Raw genomic sequence first — 24,483 nt, 5'->3', positions numbered from 1 at the left:
TGCAGCAGCAAACTAGATCTGAGGTAACTCTAGGTGCATCGTGAGATAGGGACTTGGCCTCAAGCTGTCTGTAAACCTCGAGCTTTGTAGTAGGCGGACTCGGAGCCGAGGATCGGCTCCGAACCCATCTGTAAGAATGAACGGCGAGATAAAACAACTTCACATCAACAGTTGCTTAACAGCAATAATAACTCAAGAGCACAATTTTTTTTAGCACAATGACTTAAGCAACAGAAAACAAAAAGTGTTGTTGCCAAACTTAAGGATTCTATGACAAGGAAATTAACTAGAGATCCTATAGTAGGATAATTTGGAAATGTTATGATTAATCAAAGGAAAGTGGAATCTAAAAGAACACAAGGGAAAATATTTGTGAGCAATGCAACTATGCCAAGATTTAGAGGCTTAAATGTAAATGATGTATGAGGCTTAAAAAACTAATACTTAAGACAATAGGAAATGAGAAAAAAAAGGTGATGTACAATCAATTAGCCGGATTGTCTCCAGGAACAGATGGCGTTCTTGTGAAAGTCTGGGAGTTTGGGGGGAAGAAAGTGATAAAGATATGGAAGATTTTGTTTAATAATATCTTAAAAGGGTGGGGGCACCAGCATCATGGAAGATAGCTCTGGTGGCCCTATAACCCAAAAGGAGTAAATATACATCAGACTCATTTCAATTTAAAAGCATGACTATAATGTGTTTATATCTATACTAGCTGAAAGACAAATGTGTTGCCAAAATTCATCGACATATAACAATGTGATTTTGTGGAGGGGGGGCACACATTTAACAACATTAACAGAACAATGATGATCCAATGGTAAGCAGAAGGTAATAAAACACTGCTATTGTTGGTGGGTCTCGAAGAAATAACCTGACAGAATAAGCTGGGATTTTATGAGTAGGGTAATGGAAGCATTTCCATTCCCTGACACAATAAGGTTAATTAGGAGGATATATGAGAAACTGGAGGCAAGAATTAAAGTGGAAGGGTTCCTCTCCAATAAGATGTGTTTGAACAGATGAACCAGGCAGGGATGTCCTCTGTCCCCTTTTATATTTGCTTTATATTTACAGCCACTGGCAAAGGAAATAAATGACTTGGAAATTCAGTGATACAATTGGCACTGTGTTCAAGAAAAGTTGCTTTATTTGTAGATGATATTATTTTGTACTTGATAAATCCAGAAAAGAACATATCAGTGTTGTGGAAGATTTTGAGACATGCTTAGTATTTTCAGGCTATACAATTAAAAATAAAACAAAGGCTATAGGTGTAAACTATGTACCCACACATGAATTGGTCCAGCAATACCAATATTCATGGAGACATACTAAAATGAAGAATTTAGAAGTATGGATTAAAAAAGATTCTGTTATAGCAGCTAAGGATATGCACGTGGGAAGAGACTAAGCAAAAGATAATACAAAATACTAAGAAACTGGAAGTTCTTATTTATGGATATGGATAGTAAGATACAAGAAGTGAAAATGTTTTTTAGACCCTATACTTTCATACACAGGTCAGACATAGCTTTATTAAGTATAGAAGTTGTGAACAATAATTAAAGAGATGAAGGAATTTATCTGGAAGGGGACAAGGGCAAGAGTTAAGTAGGATAAGTTGACCCACCCAATACAACAAGGTGGTTTAGGATTACGTGATTTGAAGAGATATTCTAAAACTATGCAGTTAAGGCTCGCATACATAACACAAGCAGAAGGTTATAATTCATGGTGGAAAGGGAAGATAATGGAGGGATGGAATTCAAGAAATAGGGAGAGTGTGGGATTGTGTGTACAGATCCTTGAGAAGAATGGCAACCATACACAATACTATATTCATAAAAACTGTATAAACTATTCTTAGAACTAAGCCAACGCTGGAATGGAGAAAGGAAATGTTGCCAATTGGGATGACAAAGGGGAGCTGGAATTTACTGGAAAATACTACCAAAGGACCAAAGTATTGGGAGCAAATAACTAGACAGGGAAAGGTAACAGAGGCCAAAACTAAATGTGGGCTGTACGTTAGAGACTGCCCTCCCTACCAATGATTTATATAAGGGTACAGGCAAAGAAAAAGGGATAAGGAATCCTAAGTGAAAGACCTGCTCTGGAATCATTTTTAGTTGAATCTAAAACAGTGGCTGCTGCAAAAAAGAGGATAATTAATAGGACATTTAAAATATTGCATGATAATTATAAGAATCAATCAGACAAGGTTAGAAAAGATTGGGAAGAGAACTGAAAAAACAAATTACAAAGGAGCAAAGGGAGGACATATATACAGCTCCCAAGTATGCAACAAAGTCAGGAAGGTTTAGGATTTTTGCTTGGAAGTATTTGCTTAGGCATTTTATACCCTAAGCAGACTCCAGAGAATTTTAGCTCAGGTAGATAGCAAATGTTTGCGATGTATGGGGAAGAAAGAGGTAACTGGGAATATGTGTTTTGGGATTGTAATGAGGTGACAAGTTTTAAAAAATTCTCTTCAGAATACTCTGTCAGAAATATTGTGGGAGTAAATGGGTGTAACTAAGGAAATGATTCTTTTGAGCTGAAACACGGGATTTGCATTGCCCAGTAATAGTAAGGCATTGCTAAGTTTAAGTCTACTGGGTGCCAAAAAAGCAATTACTAGAAAATGGAAATCCAAATCTAAACAAACTGTATTTGAAGTATTGAATATGGTAAGAGAGATAAAAGAACTGGAAATGGGATACTTAGAAAAGGGAAGGCATAGATTATACAGAATTAAACTGAATTTGTGGGAAAAAATGCATAATAATTTTCAGGAGGAGTGAGGTTTAAGGAAATGCAGGAATTGAGCAATTTATGTAGTGTTGAGCTAAAGGAGAATTGCTATAATGAAAGAAAACATATACATAATGTATAATGTATGTAAATGGAAATAAATGCAAATGTTTATTTTTTTTTTAATTTATCCAAATCTTTTTGGTTTCTAATACCATGACGGGAATGGACCCCATTCATAAGTCAAAGTATGATTAAAGTTCATGAAATTAGAATTGTTTCAATCTTTGATGTCAGCCAGAAGTGCTGTTCCCAGTAATGACTCTTTTTGTAACTTGTATGGAGTTACGTGTATCGGTAACATATCTAAATATGATTGTACATTGTTTTTTATAAGACCCGTTGCTCCTACTATTGGAATGGCTGGGTATCTTTCTTCCACATTGCTCTAATTTCTGCCTGCAAATCCTGATATTTTATGACTTTGTGTCTCTCTGTACACAAAACACTGTAGCCACTGGTGTAGAAATTTCAAAGATCAATGCTACTTTTGTCTTCTTTTCATAGACCACTATATCTGGTTTTCTCACATTTTTGAACTGTTCGTAATGGGTGTCCCCATGTGATGTAGACTTCATCATTTTTTACTATGTTTTGTGGCTCATGTTTCCAGTGTTTTTCAGCTACTTCAATATTATGTTTGCACACTCCCCAGTGAAACAGTCTTGCCACATTACTATGACTTTCAGTACACAGTCCTTCTGCCATTAGTATGCCACAACCAGCAACAAGGTATGCAACAACTGTTTTCAATTCTATTTTACAAAACTTGCATTTGTTTGTTTCTCCCACATGTTCAATGGACTTTGTAAACCAACGTGTACATAGTCCACTATCTTGGGACACCAGTATTAACCTTTCATCTTTTGGTTTGAATTTGTGTCTCCTTAACCATTCCTGTGTTCAGTCCTGATCAACAGGAGGTTGTTCCAGGAGTTTCCTATATTTGCAACTATATTTATGCATTTTCCACATTTCTTGCCTTCTCATCTGATCCTTCACATTATATTTTTTCTTCTGTTTTTTGACACATTCATTTTCTGCCTGATTTTTAACTACATCTGCTTTGATTTCCATTCCTACTTGATGCTGCTATGCTTCTGCTAAACTAAGAAGGGAAGTCATCTTGGATTTATTCTCCTCATGTTTCAAAACTTTCGTTAAGTTTGGGTCTTGTAAAGTCAGCAGATATGTATGCAGTCTCATTATTGCAGATCTATACATGTAATCAATTTCAAGGAGGCCCATACCTCCATCGGCACAGGTAATATATAATCTTGGTACACACTGATTTTTATAAATCATTTGGTGAGCATGAAGCATCCTTCCTGTTTTCCTGTCCAATTTATCCAACACCTTTTGGGGCCAGTGAATCACTCCAAAACTGTAAGTTAGGACAGGAAAAGCAATTTGGTTTACAGCATGAACTTTGTTCCTAGATGTCAACACTGTTTTCAGGATTAATTTAAGTCTTCTAAAATATTCCTTATTGAGGTTTATTTGCATTTGTTCATGTTTTATTGCTGATCCATTATCACTTCCTAAATATTTATACACTCCCTCTTGCTCAAGTTCTTTTACATCACATTCCTGTCCCAAACTGATGTTTTCATTGTGCTGTAGCTTTCCTGCTTTAAAGGTTGCTTTTGCACATTTATCAAGGCCAAATGACATTCTTATATCATCTGAAAAAAGTTCTGACTACTTGCAATTGTGCTTTCAGTTCCTCATCTGATGAGCTATACAGTTTGAACTCATCGACAAAGAGAAGATGAGAAGTCTTTTCACACTGTTGCTTTCTGGGAGACAAATTATAGCCATTACCTAATCTGTTATGCAGACAGGGCAAGGCAAAAGAACAGCAGTGACAGAGAGTCACCCTGGAATATCCCCCTCTGGACTTTTATCTCTGGAATAACTGCAAAAGTGGTTAGCCAATGTGTCATGGTCAATGTGATGTAGTTAATCAGTGTAAGGTGTATCTTATACAGTTTTAAGCACACTTTTATCCATGAATGTAGGATACTGTCAAATGTTTTTTTTTTTGTAGTCTATCCATGCCATACTTATATTCTTCCCCTTTTTAAAGTTCTCCACTATGACTAACAACAAATGATCCTTTCTTCAATATGACTTTCTTTTATTACCCTTTTGTTCTACTGCCATAACTGAGTTTTCTTCTAAATGACTAGAAACTCTTTTGCCATCAATTCCAGTGTACAGTTTACACGTTGTCAGAAGGCAAGTTATTGGTTTATAACTTTTAGGGTAGTTTGCAGGGTCACTCTTATGTAGGAGCATTGTTTTTCCTGTTATTAGTGAGGCTGGTGTCTGTGCAGGGTGAGCATATAAATAGTTCTTACTCATAGCTAAATCTTCATGCAAAGATGTTAATACTTTTAGCCAGAAGTTAGGTACTGCATCTGGACCCGGGGTTTTTGAATTACAGGCGTTTCTTAACTTTGTTTCAATCTCTTTGGCCGTTACTTCATCCCATTTCATATCCTGTACATTTGAACTTCTTAGTCTTTCTTTAACTTCATCTATCCATTTAGCATCTTTGTTATGTTCCACAGGATGGGGGCGGCCACGGTGGTGCAGCAGTTAGCATTGCCGCCTCACATCAAGAGGTTCTCCGGTTCAATCCTCAGCTGGGGTGCCTTCTGTGTGGAGTCTGCATGTCCTCCATGTAGTCACATGGGTTTCCTCCGGGTGCTCCGGTTTCCTCGCACATCCCGAAGACATGCTGTAGATGGACTGGACACTCTAAATTGGCCCTAGGTGTGAGTGCGTGCGTGTGTGTGTGCATTCTGTGGAAGATTGGGCGCCGGACTGGCAACTCGACACCATAAAACTCCACCGCCAATCATGAGCGGACAGGTGATCCGCTATGGCGACCCCTAACCAGGAAAAATCCGAAAGAAGAAGAAGAAGTTATGTTTCTCCAAAATGTATCTATTTCTTCTTTTTTTGGTGGTCTTTCAATTCCTTTTACCTTGTTTCCCAATTCTCTATGAAACTTTTTTGGGTCATCAATAAATTCTTTTCTGTACTTTTCCTTTATATTTATCTGTGTATCTTCAAAGCTTTTCTGCCTGTACTGATATTTTTAGTTTATTATTTGCAATAGTACATGACAAATCCTGATCTGTTATAATACTGTGCATTGCTTTTATCACATCTGTCTTTCTGTGTACTTTGGTTGGTCAGTTCTCTCTCCTATACTCTTCTAACAGTGACATTTCTTGTCTTAATTGCTTTATAGTTTTCTCTATTCAATACTTCCATGATGGCATTCAATTTCTCCCCATCCTTTCCCTTACTACCATGTGTTCTTGTGGTAGGACTTTCTCCGTTATTAATTTGGCTGCACAGTAATGTATCCTATTTACTTCTGTTATATCACATGAATCTTTATGGACAGTCTTAAAGTGTTCATTTTATCAAACTTCTAACTTTTGGGGCTTCACTAACCTTCTACAGTCTATTTCTTTCATTGTTTTTAATCTGTCTTTCCATCTCTACTAAATCAAGTAACTCTTCTTTTAGATCATTTTCTTCTAAACTGAGGGCAAATTCTTTGTTCCCCACTTCCTGCAGGCATTCTACAGAATGTTCCAGAGCTTCTTCCTGTGCCACATTCTCTTCAGTTTCACCATGTCACCTGTTGCTCTTTCATACAGGAACTCACTGCCCTATCAATGCATGCCATTGACTGTGTCAGAGTTGCCACAGTTTCCTGTTCTTTCCCTTTCTGTATAGCTCCAACAGAACCTTTGTACATCTTTCCTAAGGGGGGGGGGGATCCAAAGAATCTTCATATGTCAACTGATTACATGTTTCCTGCTTCACTGGTTTCTCCTTAATTTGGGTGTCCATTACTTTATCCTGTTGTGTTGCTACCAGAGTTAAATTGCCTACACTAAATCCTTTACTTTGCAGGTAATCCATAACCTCAGGTGCTATTTTTTTAACTTCTCCATTACTAATCCTCTTTTCTACTTTTCCTCGGTTTTCTTATTTTTGTAAAGTAAAAGTTCCCATATCTGGATGTCTTTGCCTATATTTCTCTTCAAATATCTTTGGTGCTGCTCATACCTCTCAACCTCTTAGTGCAAGAAATCTGGACAAATCCCCACAAAATGGAGGGGGGGGGGACAAAGGCCCAAAAACAGGGACATATTTTAAATATTGCTATTAACAACTTAGAAAGTTGCTAGAGTAATAGGGTTTGTTTTAACATACCTTTTCCGAAGGATTTGAAGTCTGAAACTCATATGTACAGTGGATATAAAAAGTTTACACCCCTGTTAAAATGCCAGGTTTTTGTGATATAAAAAATGAGATCACAATAAATAATTTCAAAACTTTTCCCACCTTTAATGTGACCTATAACCTGTACAATTCAATTGAAAAATAAATCTGTTAGGGGGAAAATATAAAAAAAAAAAAAAAAAAGTACAATAAGCTGGTTGCATAAGTGTGCACACCTTTAAATTAATACTTTGTTGAAGGACCTTTTGATTTAATTATAGCATTCATTCTTCTTGGGTACACACCTGCCATCAATTAAAAAGACTCTGATTAACCCCAAATAAAGTTCATCTGTCCTAGTAGGATTTTCCTGACATTTACTCAGTTGCTTGCTACAGCAAAAACCATGGTTCACAGTTTACAAAACATCAAAGGGATCTCATTGTTGAAAGGTATCAGTCAGGAGAAGCGTACAAAAAAATTTCCACAGCATTGGATATACCATGGAACACAGCGAAGACAGTCATCAAAAAGTGGAGAAAATATGGGACAACAGTGATGTTGCAAAGAACTGGACGTCCCTCCAAAATTGAAAAGACAAGATGAAAACTGGCCCTGCCAAGAGACCTACAGCAACACTGAAGGAGCTGCAGGAATTTCTGGCAAATACTGGTTGTGTACTACATGTGACAACAATCTCCCATATTCTCCATATGTTTGGGCTATGGGGTTGGGTTGCAAGACAGAAGCCTTTTCTTACACAGAAAAACATCTAGGCCCAGCTAAAATTTGCAAAACAATATATCAAGTCTCCCAAATACATGTGGGAAAATGTGTTCATGGTCTGATGAGACCAAGGTTGAACTTTTTGGCCATAATTCCAAAAGGTACATTTGGCACAAAAACAACACTTTACATCACCAAAAGAACACCATCTGCACGGTGAAGCATAGTGGTGGCAGTATCATGCTTTGGGGTTGCTTTTCTTCAGATAGAACTGTGGCTTTAGTCAAGGTGGAGGGAATTATGAACAGTTCCAAATACTAGTCACTTTTCACAGAAAACCTTCAGGCACCTGCCAGGAAGATGAAGATGAACAGGAATTTCACCTTTCAACATGACAATGACCCCAAGCATACATCCAAATCAACAAAAGAATGGCTTCACCAGAAGAAAATTAAAGTTTTGGAATGGCCCAGCCAGAGCCCAGACCTAAATCCAATTAGAAAATCTGTGGGGTGACCTGAAGAGGGCTGTGCACATGAGATGCCCTCGCAGTATGACAGATTTGGAGCACTTTTGCAAGGAAGAGTGGGCAAATATTGCCAAGTCAAGATGTGCCATGCTGACAGACTCCTACCCAAGATGACTGAATGTTGTAATTAAATCAAAAGATTTGTTTTTCAATTGAATTGTACAAGTTATACGTAACATTAAAGGTGGGAAAAGTTTTGAAATTATTTATTGTGGTCTCATTTTTAATATCATAAAAACCTGACATTTTAACAGGGCTGTGTAAACGTTTTATATTCACTGTATGTCATTATTTAGTGACTTCAGTCCTCAGATCAGCCCAGTGATTTGTAAAAAAAAACACAAATTTTGTGAGGAACAGACCAAAAATAGGGTCTATATATTATATCCTCGAACGCTTAAAAAAGCAAACTCTGACTGATCAAGCTTATTTTCGCGAAACTGCAAAATATCGAAGCAGCAGAAACTCAATTTTTTCCTAGGGAAAGAATTTGGTTGTCCGTTTCTGTTGCTTCGGTATTTTCAGTGTTATGGTGGAAAGTTACCGGTCGGATTCAGTGTGGATGTGAGTGTTAGGGTGATTTAGGTGAGTTAGGATTAGGGCTCGGGTTAGGTGTGTGTGCGATTGAGTGGACATGAGGGTTAGGGCGGATTTAAGTGAGTTACGGTTAAGGAGCGGGTGAGGTGAATGTGCGATAGTGACGGACCTTAGGGTTAGGGTTAAGGTAAGTGGGTAGTTAGTGGTGTGTGCATAGTTTAGTGTAGGGTTAGGTATCAGATTTTAGGTGTATGTGTGTGGATTTCTGTTTGTTTGGTGTGCTTGTGTTGTGTGTATGTGTTTTGGATCAGCGATTTTTTTCCCTGGGAAAAAAAAATCGCTGATCTGACAGTTCGAGATTGTAAGCTTTCGCTTAAATTAGGTTGCTCAATCAGCGTTCGCTTTTTTAAGCGTTCAATGATATAATATAGACCCCAAAAATATGAGCCAAAAATCTGAACATTCTGCGAAAATCTGGATATTTGAGAGGTATGGTGCTGCTCTTTTTGCACTGATAAGTTTAGCTTTCTCCTTTGTATAAATATTGCACCATATTAAATCTCTTTTCCTTCGCATGTCCATATTCCTTCTTCAGATGCCTCCTGCTCCTCCTTACTTTGGGGACTAGTTGTTCCATAATGCTGTGATATGACCCGTGTCAGACTTTCTTCACCAAAACCTTCACTTCGCAAATATTCCAGAGCTTCAGCTTCTATGTTTTTAACTTCTACTTGAATAATTTTCTGTTCTACATTCCCTCTTTGTGATCTTATTGTTTTATTGTGAAATTTTCCATATGTGGATGCCTTTGCCTCTATTTCTCCTTGAATATCTTTGAGGCTGCCTTTTCTGTGTTGACTAATTTGGCTTTCTCCTTTGCATAAATATTGCACCATATCAGATCTCGCTTTCCCATGTCCATGTTTCTTTTTTATTTTCTGCAATATAATCACTCACATTGTTATCCACCTTCATCCGATGGACTGTTTCTTTCTACATGCTTCATGAGTCAGTGTAAGCATTTCCACCAATCCACATCTGATATCAACACAGCATGCACTATCTTACCATTTGAGAGAGAGATAAAGTCAACAGAACATCCACTGCCCTGTGAGCTAATGACATGCCCTTTCAAATGCTGGAATAAAACAAAGTCATTCTATTCATACTGAAGAAACAGGTTTGTACAGACATTAGCATCTAGAGATCATCTTTCCCCATTTCTCATTTGCTTTTCATGAAGGACAAATGTCTCTCACACATGCAAGCACTGCGTTCTTCCCTCTTTTTCGACACTCACTCCCCCTTTCCTCTTGCTGCCTTTCCCTTTCCTTCAGCTCAAATTAATTCATTCTTTCAGCTGCCATGATCTCCAGAAGTTTGGTCTCCAGCTCAAGTCTCTAATTCCAAAGGGATTTTGAGACATCAGGGAATGGACCAAGTTACTTCACTGCAGGCCAAGTACCTATAACCACTGCTTGGCTGTCTCATGTTTCAGTGGATTGCATTTCAGCTGCACATTAGGCTTCTATCATGTCCTACATGGATACATTAGCATAAGAAATTCCATTGGGTTTGTATTCTTAAGTTAGTTGTGACACTGACATTCTACACATTCTGCAGAGCTCTTTTTTTGCCAGTTTCCTAACAACACTAACTAAATGTGTTATCCAGACTTTTCTAGATTCTAAAACCAAGCAACAAATGCCATACTTTTTCCTGGCCTTAAAAAGGCACAGGTGCTCAGCTGATTCCCATCACCTGGCTCTCAGGTATCTTGACTGAAAGGGATCAGTTAATATTTCTTTGTCTAAGTGTGCTCTCCCATACAATAATTCCATTTTCTCTTTCCAGATACAACTCCTCAAACCAATTCTTAGTTCTGGCTTGCTATAATATCTCCCTTTCTGTCCAAATCTGTTACTTGTTACGCATTCACCTGGTAGAACTGCCAAGTTTTGTTACACTAGAAACATTTTTTTTTGGGGGGGGGGGTGCTCCCTGCATCATTTTATGGCCTTTTAACCCCGTGTCCCATGTACATCCATGGGTGTACCAGCTTCCTCTCAGCTTCCCAGCTTAACTGATTCAAGCTGGGGCCAGTACTGGAACTTAAGGAACCCACGGGACTTGCCATTACCTTCCGTGAGGGTTTTCTTTTTTTTTTGGGGGGGGGGTATTTTTGGCCTACTTATGTCCCTCTTCCCTCTCTATAGTTGTGTGGACGCACCCGAAGGGCTGTTATGCAATGTGAACATGTGGCATTTTATCCTACCTCCTCAGCAGCTCAGTCATGTCCCTACCCTTTTTCCTTCTTTGGACTATGCCCCCCTATGTCAGCTTCTCCAGTCTCCACCAGAGATCACTGATGGAAATGCACATGCAGCCCCTACCCCCCTTTGGATAGGTACACCCACCCTCCCCTGACACTCTTTCAATGACCAGAGCTGCTAATAAAACCTGGATCAGCTGGGCTGTAGTCATGGCTGTATCCCTCTTTGGCACCAAAGCTGCCTACAACAGAAACATTTTCTAACACTATCACAGTTCTTCTCATAAGGCTGCTATCCTAATCAATACTATTAGTCTTGCAGCATCTCACACTGGCCTTACGATCAAAATCAAATCAGGCTCATGTCAAGAATGGCAAAAAGCTGGGCACTACAACAAACAATGGTCAAACTGTAGATATATTACACAGAAGAGGAGTTAGCATTATGGATAATGAAAGAAGTGGAAGAGAAAACTCACAATTGCAGACAAGAAGTGTAAAAACAGAAGACCAGTTCTACAGTTAATTGAAAGGTCAACTGAAGACTACAAATGCTTTTAGAAATTATTAAAGAAAAGAATGACATATTTATGACATGGCTATAAGAAATAAAAATGTGTTAACAAGTAAATAAGAAAATTCATGACTCATACGGCAGACTGTTTACAACATGGATTACTCACTACAGCCTGTGCAGAGTTTTCATGCCAAACAGTATTACTGCTTTGGGAGATGTGCTTCTTTGTTTCACAGACAAGGAATTTTGGGTCTTCAGATTAGATTTTGCAAGACACAGGAGGGAGGCAGACACTAGTCTACCTTTAATTCTACCACTGAAACACCAGCTCTAACAGGGGGCTGCCTATTCTTTATTGCTGTGTAAAATGCCAAACACATTAATGTCAGCCCCTGAGGTCCCGCAGCCTAGGGGAAGTGCATGTCAGAAGCAGTACCTACACAAGGCCAAGCAGTGGAAATCAGCAGATGCTATGTAAGCATACACTCCTTTTAGGACAGATCCACTCAGATGCTGGACAACTGATGGCCATTCAAATTCGGGGATGGCCCAGTGAAACAAAGTAGGAAACATGAGGTACGAGAGCCTTCCTGACCTTCCCAGCAATTCATGAATGACTTAAAAGGAAGAAAAGTCCCCACTACAACTTCTGAGCATGTATAAACGGTTGAAGGACTGCTCCAAGTAAAATGATGACGTGGGAAAACTTTGAATACATTAGCAAAAGTCAGTTGGCATGTACACCCAAGCATGTATCCCCAAGGTGGTTTTGTGGGATGCATCTCCCACTACCCTCTCATCAGCTGAAAACAGGTGCAAGCTTGGCCTCTCATCAGTTGACAGTGAACATGTGACTCAAGGATATGAGATCACGTAACAGATGGACTTAGAAAGGAAATATGACTGACATAGAGGAATATAACTCCTTATCAACTCACACTGGTATGAGCCTAGCTTGGGATCATGACAGAGACCCTTCCCCTGGTCTAACCACTCAGCAATTTTCACAGCTGCTGTCTTGAAAGAGTTGAAGAAGCCCTTATAAATTCTTCCTTCAAATATGAATGGCTGGTTTAGAGTGCTAGCAGTGTTTCACATCATCCTCAAGTCTCAGAAACAGAGGAACTGTCATGTGGCTCCTGGTTCATGACTTGGCATCAGCATACCTTTCAACCTCTTAGCACAAGAAATCTGGACAAGGCCTAAAATAATGGGGGCAAAGGGACAAAAATAGGGACATATTTTAAAAACTGCTCATATAAACACAGAAAGTTGCTAGACCTACATGATTTGTGTTAATATACATTTTCTGAATGATATGAAGTGTGAAACTCAAACTTATGTCATTATTTAGTGACGTCAACCCTCAGTGATTTGTCAGAAAACCACAATTTTTACAAGGAACAGACCAAAAATACGAGGCAAAAATCTGGACAATTGAGAGGTATGGGCATCAGCACGCACATCTGGAAGGTTGCAGTGATTCAGGCATCAAAGATGAGAACCTCTCCATGATGAATACTATGCTCACAATGCAAACTGTGTGACTGATGCAAAAGCCAGTGACAGAGTGCACCATTTTAGCTTGGTGTGCAGTATCAATACATACATATGTAATATGTTTCCTTGGACTCTCCTAATGAGCACAAACCACCTTTCCCTGTACATTAACAAATGTCTGTTTCTTATTTCTGAGCACTCTTCCCTCCTTGGACTACTTCTCTCACCACTTTTTCTGTTTGTATTCTAGAACATTACATCAGTTTACCACTTTCTTCATACTCTCTCTCTAGCATGTTGGTACTGATACCACAACTTGTCTGAATTTTTCTAATTTCTTAATTTTATGATTTGGCTACTACTGCCTTTCTTACTGCATTGTTACATGTGCATAGTTACCGTGTGTCCATTGAAACTGTTGTAATGTTTTCTCATACTACTGCAGTGCTAAAGATACATGGCCAGAGTCATGTCTTAAAAGAATTCTTGGACCAGTACACCCATCTAGTTATCAAATGTAAAATAAACTGCTCACTTACTTTGTTATTAATACTTTGTCCTACTCGGTACCGTTCAAATCTATAAACAAAATAAAACAATATTATAATCAGATAGAAAGCAAATTATATATACATATGCATGTAAATCCACATTGTGTGTAGCACAAACACCAGTAATACTTTCTTTCTTTACTGCTAGAAACAGGTCCATCTACTTTTCACGTAAAAATTTGCATGCAGTGTACGCTGTACCAGGCTATATTACCAGAACAATGTGCAATTAATATTGTACATTTAGTAGGAATGTGTTAAACATGGGGTAATAAAACAAAAAAGCAATGTGTGTCCGTGCAGCCACTTCGTAAACTACGAACAACGAAAAGGCTCACATAGTGTACACCAGTTAATCCAGAGGAAGATGTACCAGAGAACCCAGTAGTAGCAAATGAAAAACAGTCAAAGAAAGTTCATAGAAAGAAACAAAAGCAATACAGCTTAAATGGTTGAGTACTTTCATCCCTCAATGCTTGGGACTTCATTAGAAAGTACAGTTGTGTACACTTACCATAAATGTAGATGCTCAAGTGTACTCACTGTTGCAGTCATTACATTTGGGTTATCTGCCTGCAGGTAGCCCTCAGTCAGCCTGATTAACAAAGTCTTGGGTCCTGCGTTGGTTGCTGTCCCTTCTTCCATGACGTCAGGTCGTCAGGGGTATAAAACACGCAGCTGATGCCATTACATCACATTTTCTTGCCCCAGATGTCAGGTGCCCCCCTAATGGGAAGCAATTAAATATAAAAGTACAAAGATATACCTCCAACAAAAAAGCAAATACACCAAAAAGGCTTTTAAGCATAGTAAAGGAAAGTAGAGGTATAGCCAAAAGAAGTTAAGGGTTGGAGGGAGGGTAACCAGGACTTCAACAGTGAATACACAAACATCTACATTTAGTGTACACAACTGTACTATGTTCTTCATGTTTCACTGCTGCAGTCATTACATTTGGGTAGATTCCCAAAGCTACGGTTGGGAGGAGGAATTTAGATAGCATTAAGGCCATCTATAAGGCCCTGCAAGACTGCAGTGGCAAAGCCAACTCTGGATTTAGAGAAAATTGGCAAATGATAATGCTTGGTGAAAGTATGTACAGAACTCCAGGTAGCAGCTTCTAGGATGTCCCTGGTAGGGACACCTCTGAGAAAGGCTGTAGAGGTAGATGCAGCCCTGGTGGAGTGACGTCTGATCCCCTGGGGATAGGTTTTCCATGGTGCTTATAGCAGAAATGAATGCAGTGGCTTATACATTTAGAAATGGTTTGCGTTGAAATAGCCTTCCCCTCTGCCCCTGCAGCAAATGCCACCAGCAGTTGTTCAGATTTTCTTTGCGGATTAGTCCTGTCCAAGTAGAATCTAAGTTATCTGTGCACATCTAAGGAATGCAGTATCCATTCCCCTTTATTCTGTAGATTGGGAAAGAAGGTTGGCAAATGAATGGACTGATTAAGAACCACACTGGATACCACCTTGGGCATGAAGGACGGATTGGTTCTGAGGGACACCCTGTCCGCATGAAAGATAATGAAAGACTCCACTGCCATAAGGGCCTGTAATTCAGATATCCTTCAGAAAGCTGTTTTTCAAGAAAGAAATTTTAAGTATGCAGTAGCAGATGGCTTGAAAGGAGGTAGAGTGAGTTTCTCCAAGACAAAGTTAAGGTCCCAGGCTGGGGTTGGAGCTCTCCTGGGTGGTCTCAAATTTTTGGCCCCTCTGAGGAACTGCTTGAGCAGTAGATGAGAAAAGAGGGGAGGTTCTGTGTTATAATGAGCTGAAATGGTTGAGGTGTGGATTTTAATGGAGGAAAAAGACAGGCCCTTGTGAAGCATCTCAGTTAAGTATTGCAAAATCTGAGGTAAATTGGGCGCAGCTGTGCTCATCCTTTGAGATTGGTTCCAGGCACAGAACATTTTCCACTTTTCACCATAAGATTTTCTAGTACTAGGCCTTCTTGCCTCTAAAATGATATCACAGGTTTGCTGAGGGATGGTAAAGGAGAGATTAAGTGATTAGCCAGGCTGAAAGGTTCAGTGTTAGAAGCTGAGGGTGTAGATTCTGGTTCTCCTGCTGAGTCAGCAGGGAAGGAGTCTGAGGCAGGTACCATGGAGATAACAGTGACAAACTGCGCAGAAGGGGGTACCAGTGTTGGCATGGCCAGTCTGGAGCAATCAAAATCATCCTTGGTTTGTCCTGTTTGATTTTTAGTAGTACTTCGGAGAGCAGAGGCAGAGGGGGGAAGGCACAGACTGATAGGTTTTTCCAGCTGAAGGACAGAGCATCCACTTTCCAGGCTTGTTTGTGAGGAGTCCTTGTGCAAAATTGGTCCAATTGGTAGTTCTGGGGAGAGGTAAACAGGTCTATATCTGGGCTCCCCCATTTGCTTGTCAACATGTTGAAAGTCCTTGGATCCAGTTTCCACTCGTGTGGGTCCATGAGGTTTCTGCTTAGTCCATCTGCCACTGTGTTTAATTTTTCTGGCAGGAATTGAGCTTGTAGGTGTACTTGGTAGCTCAAGGCTGTGTTCCCCAATGCCATGGCTAGTCTGCAGAGGGGGTAAGAATGTGTACCCCCCCCCTGCTTGTTTATGTACCACATAACAGTGGTGCTGTCCATCTTTACCATTAGTTGTCCTGGAAGAATGTGGTCCTTGAAGGCTGTCAGAGCATTCTGTACAGCTCACATTTCTTTTTGACTGATATGCAGGTGCATTTGACTTGGGTTCCATTTGCCCTGAATGCACCTCCCTGCCAGGTGAGCCCCCCATGCATAGTCTGATGCATCTGTTGTTTGGGTTTGGGAGGCAGGGGATGGTGTAAAAGGTAGTCGCTTGTTCTGGTGGCAGTCCTCTGCCCACCACAAGAACTCTAGGCATAGGCAAGGTATGACAGGAATCATTGTTTCTAGGTCCTGAGAATGCTGACATCATAGTTTTTTTAAATACCACTGTAGTTTCCTCATATGCAGTCTTGCATATGGAATTAGAAGAATGCAGGAGGCCATGGACCCCAAAGCCTGCAGTATTTGTCTTGCAGGTAGCAGGGTTTTTGTGGCCACTTGTTTGAAGTAGGTTGTCAAATGAGTTTGTTTCTCTGGCATGAGGCAAGCCATCTGGGAAGTTGTATTCAAGCTTGCTCCCAGGAATATAATTTGTTGACAGGGTACCAGTTGCATTTCTTTTCATTTATGGTGTACCCCAGACAAGTTAGAACCCTTTGTACAAAGGCCAGATGATTCAAAAGTATGTCCTGGCTTTCTGCCTGAATTAGACAATCGTCCAGGTATGGGTATATTTGAATATTTCTTTGCCTACAAAATGCAACAACTGGAGCTAGGCACTTTGTGAATACCCTGGGCGCAGTAGATAAAGCCAAAGGGCAGTGCTGAAAATTGATAGTGTGTGTAGCCTGCTTTGAAGCATATGTATCTTCTGCAAGATTCCCTGATTGGGATGTGCAGGTATGCTTCTTTTAACCCTAGTGTTGCCAACCAGGCATTTTTGCCTAGCATAGGAAGTAATTGGTGAAGAGTCAAAATCTTGAAATTTGGAATCTCCAAAAAGGTGTTTAGAGTAAACAGGTCCAGGATAGGAAACCATGAATTGTCTTTTCTGGGTACCAGGAAAAGTCTCGAGTAGAAACCTTGTCCCTTTTTCTCTTCTGGTACCAGTTGAATAGCCCCCATGCTTAAGAGAGAAAGTACTTATTTGTGGGCCTCTGCCCACTGATTTGAGGGTTGGTCCGGCCACCCGCTTGGTGTTGGCAACGTGTGGAAGTGAAATCTATATCCCTGGGACACTATATTTAAAACCCATTTGTCCTGGGTAATGAGTTCCCAATTCTTTGCATGAAGAGCAATCTTTCCCCCCAAAGGGGCAGTCAGTTGATAAGTGCTTGGAAATTTTAAAAGGAAGTCATTGAGACAGTTTATCATAGGGGGGAGTCTTATTATTCCCATATTTGGAAGTGGAGACCCCCCACTGCTTAGTTCTGTGTGTCCCCTGGGGCTGAAACCTGGGGTTTTTGCTGTACCTGGGTTTGGCTTGAGAAGACCTGGAAGGGGCTGGAAAGGACCAATTTTTAGAGGGCCAGTGCCTACTAAATCTAGGAGCCTGAACTCGTAAAAAATCTAACAATTTTCATAGATTTAGCTTTACCTTCCATCTTTTTAAGAACTTCCTCAGCCTTGTTGCCAAACAGGCGGTCCTGGTTTAAAGGAGCATCCAACAATTTAGCTTTAACATGATCAGGCAAAGATAGCTCCTTAAGCCAAGCATGCCTTCTGAGCACAGACCCAGTAACAGCAGACCTGCAAGAGGCCTCTAACGAATCCAAACCACAAAGCAAAGTATGTTTTCCAACTTGTTCAGCAGAATGCATTAAATCCTGTAATTCTTTATTTTCCACACAGTCAGAAATCAACATCATTTTCTGTTTAAGCAGTCCAATAACATGTTGCTGATACTTTAACATATGAAACTGGCAGTTTAAAGCCCTAATGGCCAAGGTTGCAGAAGTGTAAACCTTCTTACCCCATCTATCCAGCGCCCTGGAGTCTCTATCAGAAGGGTTAGGATTTTTAGCAGTAGAAGCCTTAATGCCCTTGGGCCCCTGTGAAATAGTCTCTGGATCTGAAATAGGATTTTTAAAAAGGAACTTGTAGGACTCGTGGACCCTGTAATATCTGTCAGGTTTTCTGGGAGCAGGAGGCAGGGAATCAGGGGCCAAACTAGATTCCAGAAATCATCAATAATGTCTAGTACAGGAGGAATAGCTAAAGGCCTATGCTGAGGTAGGATAAGGAAATCCCAAAGCCTCTTTTTTGAATCAGAAAAATCCTGACTTTCCCAGATCATCAGAAGAATAAAAAAAACAGAATCCTGATCAGAAGATTCATAATCAACTTCAGTCCTAGGCGTCTTAGAAGGGTGGGGGGGGGGGGGGGTTTGGCTACCCCTGATTAGAGTTATTAGATCTTCAGCCATTCTTATTTATTTTTTAGGGATAGAGGCCTGAGCTTGTGGCCTGGGCGTCATTTTTTTAGGCATGGATCGAGATTTAGGCCTAAGAAAAGAAGGAGGCGTAGATTTACGATGCAAGTCCATAGGCCTGAATACACCCTCAGAAGCCGGTGCCTGCAAAGCGGCTCTGGACCCATCCAAGGTAGAGACATCCACGGGTTCCACAGTCGACACATCTCGCAGCATACCGAACACTGAATGGGTCTCAGTAGAGGCCTGTGAATCAGAAGTAGCGGGTATCAGGGGCTGCGAAAGAGCCTCGCTGAGTACCGGCGAACTGGCGACTGGCTTAGGAGAAGAGTCGTCGGCAGATTTGAACCTCGGCGGCCTGTCTCTGTCTTTATCTTTGCATTTTTTTCGGAATCCCGGTAGTCGGATGGCTAACTTATGACATTTCTGGATAATTAAACCGAGAACCGAAATATTTAGAGGCAAAAATATATCGACGACGGATAGTGCGTTGATTAAAAAAAGCACAAAACCAACAGGAAGATACATCATGGTCAAGGCCTAGGCAAGGAATACAGTATGAATGAAAATCTTTATGAGGTATTTGCTTTCCCCAAGTAATGCAATTATTAACTTTTACTGACATCAGTAAGGAGCAAGAAAAAGTTCCCCCAACGGGGTACTTAACTTTAGTTGAAGACTTCGGTTCTAAAACTCGAAAACGAAAATTTCAGGATTTGGCCGACTGGCACTTGAGAACTGCTTCTGTTTTGGGCACCGCACGGCAAGAAAGACTGGGGGCAATGGCTTCAGCTGCATGTTTTATACCCCTGACGACCTGACCTCATGGAAGAAGGGACAGCAACCGACGCAGGACCCAAGACTTTGTTAATCAGGCCGACTGAGGCTACCTGCAAGCAGATAACCCAAATGTAATGACTGCAACAGTGAAACACGAAGAACATCCATTGGATAAAACTATTTAAAAGTATTTTATAATTTATTTACGCAATCATATGATGCTCAATGATTTACGATTTAAAGAGACAGTGAACTAAAACTCTCATACCCATTAAGTGAAACATGATGCACTTAAATGTTCGTAATAACAGCACGTAAAATAATGAATATAAATCAAACTTTTAGCAGTGTTGAAAAGACTACTTTTGCTTCTTTCTATAAAGTTTCTGTAAAGTTTTAACTTGTGACCTGGATTTTACTTGACATTACTAAGGTTGCTGGTACATCTTCCTCTGGATTACCTGATGTACACTAATTTTTGTTTAAATATGTGGCAGTCATGACTATAATGTCATTACTATTAATTTGACATAGATGTTACTAAAATAATTATTAAATTCCCCGAAATACATACTACAAACACTATGTATGTACAACATACACAATGCACAAGTACATATTTCCATTTCAATAACATTGGCAACGTGGCAATGTCTGACAAGTTGCAACAGTGTGACGAGAATTGTGTGTGACTGTGTGACAGCAAACCAAGAGAAGTGAGTTTTCGAGACAGACTCTCTAACCAGTCATCCAATAACTCACCACAACAAAGTAGAACACTAAAAGGATCATTTAAAAAAAAAAAAAAGTACAGGAGTACAGTTATGTAAGATCTTACCATAACAGTATAACAGCAGGTGTCTCACTGATCACAGTTATAGTATTACTAACAGTTGGGATATCCTACCAGGGACAGCTACACATCTGGGCTAGGATACCAAAGCCTAGGCATCTTCCTCTCATGCACACGTTTGACATATGACCTAAGCATGCTGAGGCTATAAGGTACATTATGGATGTAAGTGTGTGAAGTACCTCAGGACTTTCTTGCCCCAGACCCAGAAATCCATGAAGACAACAAATGCAAGACATCACAAAAAACATATGTCAACCAAAAGAAGGGAGAATGGACAGGATACCACCCTAACCTAAACAGAAGATGAGACAAAACGGAAGGGGAGGAGGGAGAGATGTAATACTGCAACAATGATCAGCCGACCATCTACAGTTATAGTAAGATCTTAGCCAACTTAACTATGCCCTTCTTGTGATCATGGTCACAGTATTACAAAGTTGAGAACAGTCTCAAACCTTTCTAAGAGTACAGGGAAGAATGAGGCACAGAGCTAGAGTCCAAAATTTACAACCACAAAAGCAAAAAACAACATATATTAGATAACCATGTAAGCCAGTAATCCAAAAGCTTTTATTAAACAAGCTACTCTCTAATGCTTTGGCCCAGTGGCCTTCAAGGAATCAACAAATTCCAATTCCATACATAATTAAATACTATTAACAATTAACTTCAAATTAAAACAGCATCCAATCACATCAGACATACACTCTTACAATAAAAATTTCCAGTTACATTCTACATTTAATTCAGCAGGTGTCAGCGTTCTATATCTTAAAATAAATAAGTCTCTTTAAATAATAATTTATTTTTAAAACCAAACTGTTTTGTGCTTTCACTTGCTCTAAAATAGTAAACTCAAACAGTTACTATTCCCTCCATGTACTAAATTAAAATGAACTGCCCATTAGAAGGAATTGAGCCTGCAACCAATAAACACTAGAACCTAGCAGTGAATTATATTGCATTTTTTGATGTTGTGAATCCCAGACAGAGATTTGTTGTAAAGTCAAAATCTAGATTTTCTTGTATGAGCCAGAAGCAACAAATCATCTAAATAAGGGAATATTTGAATTCCTTGAATCCAGCAGCAAAAAACAAATGGAGCTAGGCACTTTGTGAAAACTCGTGTTGTCATATATAGGCAACAATTCAAAGCAATGAATTGAAAATAAAACAAGAATACTGTGAAAACACAAACTGGTACTTATGGGAAGCCAAGTAAAGAACAAACGACCAGGAAGCCACAATTCAACTACCGCAGTATTTAATAGGTTAAAACAATACAGTTAAGCACTTTCATCTTTAAGACTTCTTTAGAACTATACCATACAGGAAAAGGAAGACTTCTTCAGAAAAACACAGTTAAGCGCTTTTGTCTTTATAACTTCTTCAGAACTATACCATACAGGAAAAGGAACCCTTCTTATAGGGATTACATCACTGCACACTCTCAGATGCAACCACTAAAAAACAACATGGTAGACAAGGACAACAGTTTACTCCATGTGTTTTGCTGCATAACATGCTGATCCAAGGAAGACAAACATCAAATTACACAACAGCTGCAGGATTACGTACCAGCAGCACAGACTAACAGTTTGGACAAAGTGAATGGTATGGAGTAGGACATCTTAACCAACACATGTAGTCCATATGATAAGTATCAAGAAAAAGCAGAATCACCACTCCAAGTAGCCAAGAACCAGACTCGGTAGTATCAAATAAAAATATTTAATTCCACAACAAGAAAGACTCAGTAGTAACACAGTCAGTCAATCTCTTTTGTCATCCAAGACTTCTTCAAAACTGTGTAATACGTCATTGACACACCTTAAATAAGCAGCCCCCCCCCCCCACTTAACACACTAATTAAACTTTAAAAACATACACCCTAAAAATCATTCTAAAACAGCAATACATAATACATAAATAAAATTTTGAACTAGTACAAAGTGTTTGACAAGTATGGTATATAACAGCACCAATACTATAACTTAGTAGCCTATGTTTCAACTCTGGCTTGATACAAATGTGGTCATTAATACCAGGGGCTACAGTGGCATTCAAACGAATTTGCCATCGCATTTCAGCCCTGTCCAATTTGTTGGTCCAGTCACCCCCTCTAATGTCCATACCTACCACCTCCAAAATACCAAAACGGAAAAAGTGGTCAGCATTGAGGTTAATATGCCAGAATATTGCATTATTGTTGTCCCTTTTCCTAATACTATACAGGTGTTCATAAATTCTTCTCCGAAAGATGAGATAATGTATTTACAATACTCACATGCCCCACACTTGGTAGTTCCCTTAATATTCTTACTCTCAATAGGATGTTCTAACAAGTTTTTCAAATTCCTGTTGGTCCTGTAGAAGAAAATGGATACCTCGCCAAAAACAGCCATCAATTCTTGGTTCACTTTAAATAAAACCCAATTTTTCTATTACAAATTATCTCACGCCCTACTGTTTGCTTAGGTTCCAATGACTTTGAAGTTAGGTTGGCCACAGGAACATGCAACACCAACAGTGTAGTCTATATTGCTGTATGCCAGGGTTGTCACAATTTCTATATAGGTAAAATGGAAAGGAGGTTTCGGAGAAGAATTTATGAACACCTATATAGTATTAGGAAAAGGGATGACAATAATGCACTATTCTGGCATATTAACCTCAATCCTGACGACTTTTTCCATTTTGGTATTTTGGAAGTGGTAGGAATGAACATTAGAGGGGGTAACTGGACAGGGCTGAAATGCAATGGCAAATTCGTTTGAATGCCACTGTAGCCCCTGGTATTAATGACCACATTTGTATCAAGCCAAAGTTGAAACATAGGGCTACTAAGTTATAGTATTGGTGTTATTATATACCATACTTGTCAAACACTTTGTACTAGTTCAAAATTTTATTTATGTATTATGCATTGCTGTTTTAGAATGATTTTTCAGGATGTATGTTTTTAAAGTTTAGTGTGTTAAGTGGGGAGGGGACTGCTTATTTAATGTGTGTCAATGATGCATTACACAGTTCTGAAGAAGTCTTGGATGACGAAAGCGCATGACTGACTGTGTTACTACTGAGTCGTTCTTGTTGTGGAATTAAATATTTTTATTTGATGCTACCGAGTCTGGTTCTTGGCTACTTGGAGTGGTGATCCTGGTTTTTCTTGGTGCATTTTTTCCACTCCATACACCATTTTGTTGTTCTTGGTGTTTTCTTGGTGTACTGTGGCCAGCTCAAGATTCTGCTTTACAGTTGAGGCTGGAATGGAATGGAACTGCTTATCTCTGGTGTTTGAGGATGAATTTGAGTCTATGCCATTCCCTTGTGGTCAGCGAGTGGAGGTGGCTGACAGCAATATTTTGCAGCTTAATTTAAACTTGACGAACAAGGTTTCTGAACTACAAGAGGCAGTTCTAAAACTACAACACCCAGCTACTCCTAGGTTAGAAGGAACAGGAGGACGTCAGCAAAAGGAGATGGGTGGTGTCTCATCACTTGTTAACCAGATGGTGAATCGAGGCCATTTGGCAGTGCAAACGGGTGTTACAGCACAAGGGGGAGTTGAAACGGCTAGCACTTCACATGGAACTCATGGACTTCCACAGACAAATGATCATTTTAAGGACTGGATTAAAAATGACTTTGGGTTATTTAAAACGAGTAGTACTAATGAAAATGATACTATGGAAGCAAGGTTGGTCACACTTGAACAGAAGTTAACTAAAGTTCGGAATCTTCAGTGTGATGACGCTTATTTAACTGAGTGTGTGGCTAAGTGCAGGGTCCCTAGGGGACTGTGTGTCTACATTTCCCAATGAAGTAAAAAAGGGACAGACTGAGTGTGAAGAACTGTTACAAATGTTTGATCGCCATGGTATTGAACTAATGGAATTTATTGTTAGGGTTAACAATAAAAAGATTGATGAGTTACTAGCTGAAATTGATAATAAGAATGAACTTATTCTGAATTATGTTAATTTTAATAATTTTTTGGGCAAATAGAATAGAGTGTTTGACAAGGTTGAACATGATGTGGGGAACAACATAGAAAGGAAAAAGAGGATGTTGGTGAGGGACAAATTTAAATAAGTAAAGACCCTTTTTCACTTTTAATGAAGGGAATAAAATTTGTACCATCTAGGA

The 24,483-nt window shown here is 39.5% G+C and overlaps 1 protein-coding gene across 4 annotated transcripts in view; it reads right to left on the bottom strand.

Annotated features, from left to right (window-relative positions):
- The window catches only part of TOM1 (target of myb1 membrane trafficking protein), a 1,917,838-nt gene that overhangs the window by 651,921 nt on the left and 1,241,434 nt on the right, over window positions 1-24,483 (bottom strand). For all 4 annotated transcript variants that reach the window (XM_044068060.1, XM_044068069.1, XM_044068077.1 and 1 more), the window contains exon 9: window positions 13,695-13,734. In XM_044068060.1, coding sequence (XP_043923995.1) covers window positions 13,695-13,734 — 40 coding nt within the window. The remainder of the gene's footprint in view (window positions 1-13,694; window positions 13,735-24,483) is intronic.

Source organism: Protopterus annectens, chromosome 1.part0 (assembly GCF_019279795.1).
Source record: "Protopterus annectens isolate FY-2018-M chromosome 1.part0, PAN1.0, whole genome shotgun sequence".
Lineage (NCBI taxonomy): Eukaryota > Metazoa > Chordata > Ceratodontiformes > Protopteridae > Protopterus > Protopterus annectens.
The sequence above is the reverse complement of the archived record's forward strand: the minus strand, read 5'-3'. Positions and strand labels throughout refer to the sequence as shown.